At 46.0% G+C, this 5,956-nt stretch overlaps 1 protein-coding gene across 1 annotated transcript; it reads left to right on the top strand.

Annotated features, from left to right (window-relative positions):
- The first annotated feature begins 1,771 nt into the window (after nt 1-1,771).
- FOXF1 (forkhead box F1) lies at nt 1,772-5,290 on the top strand. The gene is made up of 2 exons (XM_044270572.1): nt 1,772-3,193; nt 4,598-5,290. Exons 1-2 carry the CDS (start codon nt 2,221-2,223, stop codon nt 4,753-4,755), a joined length of 1,131 nt encoding a protein of 376 aa, XP_044126507.1. The 5' UTR covers nt 1,772-2,220; the 3' UTR covers nt 4,756-5,290.
- The last annotated feature ends 666 nt before the right edge of the window (nt 5,291-5,956 follow it).

The raw sequence follows: 5,956 nt of genomic DNA, 5'->3' as shown, positions 1-5,956 counted from the left end.
GATTTTGCTCCTTTTTCTGCAGGAGCCGCGGACAGAGATGATTTGCAGCAGCCGAAAAGCTTCTGAGGACGCGGCCGCGGCTGCGGTTTTTTTTTTATTCTCAGAACCTGTTTACATTGAGTTGTATAAACTTCCTGCCATGTTCTCTCTCGCACAAGCCGCGTCCACCTTCCCTCCGAGCCCCTCATCTCCTCTCATTACTTCTATAGATTTGCTGCATTTTCAGCCCTTTTATGCCAAGTCCTGGGAGCCACAAGTATGTTCTAATATCCGCTGTACAGAGAGCCAGGGAGACCGTCAGCAGCCAGGGGAGAGCGCACAATATCGGCTCTTATAGGAGGAATATGCAAATGGAGGCCAGCTATCTGGAGGGGCCAAATACCCCAGTCTAGTAGCCACCAATCTGCAAGCATTGACATGATGGGGGTTGTAGTTGCACAAGCATCACATATGCACTGGAAATAGTGAGCTCAGCCAGGACTCCTCTCTTGTTCCCCCCACCTTGAATCTATAGAGTAGGGGTCCTCTAAAATCCCCCCCCCCCCCCACCTTGTATCAATGGAGTAGGGGTCCTCTAATGTTCCCCCAACCTTGTATCTATAGAGTAGGGGTCCTCTAATGTTCCATCCACCTTGTATGTGTAGAGTAGGAGGTCCTCTAATGTTCCCCCCACCTTGTATCAATGGAGTAGGGGTCCTCTCTTGTTCCTCCCACCTTCTATCTATAGAGTAGGGGGTCCTCTAATGCCCCCCAACCTTGTATCTATAGAGTAGGGGTCCTCTAATATTCCGTCCACCTTGTATCTATAGAGTAGGGGTCCTCTAATGTTCCCTCCACCATGTATCTATAGAGTAGGGGTCCTCTATTGTTCCCTCCACCTTGTATCTATAGAGTAGGGGCCCTCTATTGTTCCCTTCACCATGTATCTACAGAGTAGGGGTCCTCTATTGTTCCCTTCACCTTGTATCTATAGAGTAGGGGTCCTGTAATGTCCCCCACCTTGTATCTATAGAGTAGGGGTCCTCTAATGCCCCCCCCCAACCATGTATGTATAGAGTCTTGTATGTATAGAGTAGGGGTCCTCTAATGCCCCCCCCCCCCACCTTGTATGTATAGAGTCTTGTATGTATAGAGTAGGGGTCCTCTAATGCCCCCCCACCTTGTATGTATAGAGTCTTGTATGTATAGAGTAGGGGTCCTCTAATGCCCCCCCCCACCCCACCCACCTTGTATGTATAGAGTCTTGCATGTATAGAGTAGGGGTCCTCTAATGCCCCCCTTCTATCTATAGAGTAGGGGTCCTCTAATGCCCCCACCTTCTATCTATAGAGTAGGGGTCCTGTAATGCCCTCCCCCCCCCCCTCCAGCTTCTATCTATAGAGTAGGGGGTCCTCTAATGCCCCCCCCACCTTGTATGTATAGAGTAGGGGTCCTCTAATGCCCCCCTCCTTGTATGTATAGAGTAGGGGGTCTTCTAATGCCCCCCCCCCCCCCATTTGTATGTATGTATATGATAGGGGTCATCTAATATCCCCCACCTTGTATCTATAGAGTAGGGGGTCCTTATATCATGTTCTAGGGGTCCATGTCCACCCTGCCGATCTCCATACAGCAGATCTATGGGCAGGATTGTTATAAAGTGAAATAAATAGAGTTTTCCATAGACTTGTGCTGCTGCTCCTTTAAGTGACCCCCAGTCACCGGAGGAGGGGTCGTGGGCTGGGGGCGGGGAGACCCCTCTTCTTACGTCTCTCTGTGAAGAGCCGACAGACTCCGATGACAAGAGATAAGTAAAGGCGATCACTCTGGAGGGCACAGTCCTGCTGCCATGAGAAGCGGGGAGTCACTGCAGCCGCACACCCACAGCACAGGAGCTACAGCAGGGGAGACCCCCGACCACCAGGAGACATCGGGACAGTCACTCTGGAGGAGTTCTCCTTCCTGCTCCACATTCACTCACAGATACAGAGGAGCAGCACCGCATCTGTGAGCAGCCGAGCATCCTGCAGAGCAGAGCCTCATCTGACAGCAGAGCATCCCGCAGAGCATCCCGCAGAGCCTCATCTGACAGCAGAGCATCTTGCAGAGCATCTTGCAGAGCCTCTCTGGATTTAGGAGAGGGCTGTGCAGTCACAAGTCCCCATCTCAGAACAGCCGCCCAACCTCTGCTTCTGAGCCCCCTGTCTTCAGTGACTGGCAGGAGACCCCAGAGCTTCAATAATGACGGCAGAGATCCAGCAGCCCCCAGCCCAGACCCCTGCGCAGAGCAGCCCCATGTCAGCCGCTCCAGAGAAGCACCCCGGCCAGACATCTGTCATGGAATCAGCCTCCTGCGCCACCAAGACCAAGAAGACCAACGCTGGCATCAGGAGGCCGGAGAAGCCCCCCTACTCCTACATAGCCCTGATCGTCATGGCCATCCAGAGCTCGCCCACCAAGCGGCTGACCCTCAGTGAGATCTACCAGTTCCTCCAGAGCCGCTTCCCCTTCTTCAGGGGGTCCTACCAGGGTTGGAAAAACTCTGTTAGGCACAACCTGTCCCTCAATGAATGCTTCATCAAGCTGCCCAAAGGCCTGGGCAGACCTGGCAAAGGGCACTACTGGACCATTGACCCCGCCAGCGAGTTCATGTTTGAGGAGGGGTCCTTCAGAAGGAGGCCCAGGGGCTTCAGAAGAAAGTGCCAGGCTCTGAAGCCCATGTACAGCATGATGAATGGCCTGGGCTTCAACCACATTCCAGACACCTACAGCTTCCAGGGATCTGCTGGGACCATCTCCTGCCCACCCAACAGCCTGTCCCTGGACACTGGCTTAGGGATGATGAATGGCCATCTGCCCAGTAACGTGGATGGAATGGGACTGAGTGGACACCCGCATCTGTCTGCCAATGGTGGCCATTCTTACATGGGCAGCTGTACAGGCTCCACTGGAGGTGACTACCCCCACCATGACTCTGGCTCTCCGCTCCTGGGAGGGGGAGCAGTAATGGAGCCTCATTCTGTGTACTCAAGTCCTGCCTCAGCCTGGGCACCAACCTCTACTGCCCTCTCTGGAGGTGCCCCCTATATAAAGCAACAGCCCCTGTCACCCTGCAACTCTGGCAACAACCCCATGTCCTCCAGCCTGTCCTCACACTCCCTGGAGCAGCCATATCTGCACCAGAACAGCCACAACACAGCCTCAGACCTGCAAGGTAAGTGACCAGTTGGTGCATGCCATGGACAAGGGAGAGCTAGGACCATGGTGCAGGCAGAGGATGGGATTGGATGAGGGTGGGGGGTATCGCTGAAGAAAATGAGGGGGAAAAAGTGGAGGGGGATCTGTTAATCTCCACATATGGGACATGGCAGCAGTTAGTGTGGAGACATTGGGCAATTACCGCTCCTGAGGGCGCACATTGTGTCTGAGGCCCCGGGCCCTATAAGGTTGAGGTGTCAAAGGGCCCGAGTCACACACACATCGTCCCCAAAGACTCCTCTTCCTCTCTGCAATCCCAGGAGGAAGCAGAAACTGAAGTAATAGAAATGATGAGGGTGATAGTTATTCTAAAAGTAGTAATACCGATAATGCCCTACAGTCTATGAATTATTACATTATTATCTGTGCATCAATGTCCTGGAAACTAGAGGAGTTCTGATCATTGCTCCTGACAACCTCTCCTCATATAGACAAGTATTATTACTATTATTATTATCAGTCACTGGTTATCCTGCAAACTAGAAGTTTTGGTCGCTGCTCCTCACAACCTCTCCTTATATAATAATTATTATTGTTATTATCATCACCGTCAGAAGCTATTATGAGATGCCGATAATGGGGATGTTGATGTGTATGATGAGGATTATTGGTATTATCTCCTTCTAAGTCTCTACAATTAGAATTGGACAATTTCCTTCAATGACATTTGATATGATTTCCCCTATAAGTGGCCTGGAAATGTCTGCACTGATTATCTAAATATGTGTCAGACATGACTGTAAGATATAAAGGAGAGGTAAATTGCACACATTATATAGGGGTAACCAAATAACAATAATACTAATAATGATAATAATAATAATATCACTTTTTATTGCGTATGGCATGTTATTAGTGTTATTCGTATCAAATATTGTTATTATCAGTAGAAGTAGTGGTACTATTGTTAGTAGTATTAGTAGTAGTATTTGTAGCATTAGTAATAATATTATTATTACAACTATTATTATCATTATTATTAGTAGTAATAATAGTAGTAGTATTATTACTAGTATTATTATAAGTAATAGTACTAGTATTATTTGTATTATTAGTAGTAGCAGTACTATTGTTAATACTATTGTTAGTATTATTAGTAGTAGTATTTGTAGTATTAGTATTAATATTATTACCAATAGTATTAGTATTATTACTATTAGTGTTATTACTATTATTACTATTAATATTACTATGATTGGTAGTAGTATTATTACTATGATTGGTAGTATTTTTATTACTATTATTAGTAGTAGTAATTTCTTTGTACTTCTGCTGTACCCATTGCTCGGAGGGATTAGTTTGGGGGGGAGCTGGGTTGCCCTGGGAGTGCCGCTCTAACTGTCCTTGTGTCCCCGCACAGGTGTCCCCCGGTACCACACTCAGTCCCCCAGCATGAATGACAGGAAGGAGTTCGTCTTCTCCTTTAACGCCATGGCCTCCTCCATGCACGGGGGCGCCGGCTCCTACTACCACCACCAGCAGGTCAGCTACCAGGACATCAAGCCCTGCGTCATGTGAAGACCCCCGACCACAGAGGACCCTGCATCTGGGCTTGACCTATTCACCTCAGAGGACTACAACTCCTCCAGCTCAGTGTCAGAACGCTCAACATTTCCATGGCCGCCGGTTCATTGGGAAAGAAGGTGAAAGTCATGAGGAAGAACAGTCACAATGTATCAACCAGAAGCAAAAAACAATGTATCTATGTGACACCCATAGGGTGACCCCTGGATGATGGGAGTGGATTCCGGCCCAGATGCGCCATTTGCAGAGACTTTTATGGCACTTTTGAGGTCTCCTTGTATTTATTGCGCCTCCTGCAGTTTTTTTCAGTATTTTAGGGACCTCTCTTGGCAATATTTGCCGTGTAAAGTGTTTTTGATGTTTGGTCACTGTAAATCCAGAAGAATCTATCATCGGTTTATATATAATGAAGGACGAGGAACTCCTCTGTGTATCTGGGATTGAAGTTCTCTTTTTATTTTTCTCTGCACTGTAAAAAAAAAATATCATTTTTGTGTCTGTAAATTAAAAAAGGAAAAAAATCCAAATAAAATTTTTATGTTATTTGTTAATTTGCAGAGAAATCTTCTTTCATTAGATATTTGGGACAAGAGAGGAGTCCTGATAGAGATCGGATTATTTGTGTGAATATAAAATAATGGAGGTGGAACAATCACTGCCAACCCAGAAGAGGATGATGAGGGTCATAATACATAATGAATATTACAGCGATCACACTGAGTAAGGATTCTAGGACTTCTAGTTCAACTAAAGCTCAATACACAAGATCCCGCCGAAGGGGGGCTGTAATATTAGTATTATTATTATTATTAGATGCAGGGTTATATCATACTGTAAGAGGACGGTGTATCATTCATATGTATGATTGTGTGTGAGGGAATAATCTATTGTTATCTGGTTATATTTTTAGCAGTTTATTTTATATATATATATATATATATATATATATATATATGTATATTTATTTCTGGGGGGTATAATATTATTATTATGATTATTATTATTTTGTCAGCAGTTTAATAGATATATATATATATGTGTGTGTGTGTGTGGGGGTAGCCTATTATTATGTATTTAGAGGTATAATTGTATTAGTTGGATTATATTTCTTTTTTTGTTTGATATTATTAGCAGTTTATTCGATAATTTGTGTGTTGATGGGGGGGTGCAGTATTATTTTTAGGTGTGTATTGGA

This window comes from Bufo gargarizans, chromosome 10 (genome assembly GCF_014858855.1).
Source record: "Bufo gargarizans isolate SCDJY-AF-19 chromosome 10, ASM1485885v1, whole genome shotgun sequence".
Lineage (NCBI taxonomy): Eukaryota > Metazoa > Chordata > Amphibia > Anura > Bufonidae > Bufo > Bufo gargarizans.
The sequence above is the reverse complement of the archived record's forward strand: the minus strand, read 5'-3'. Positions and strand labels throughout refer to the sequence as shown.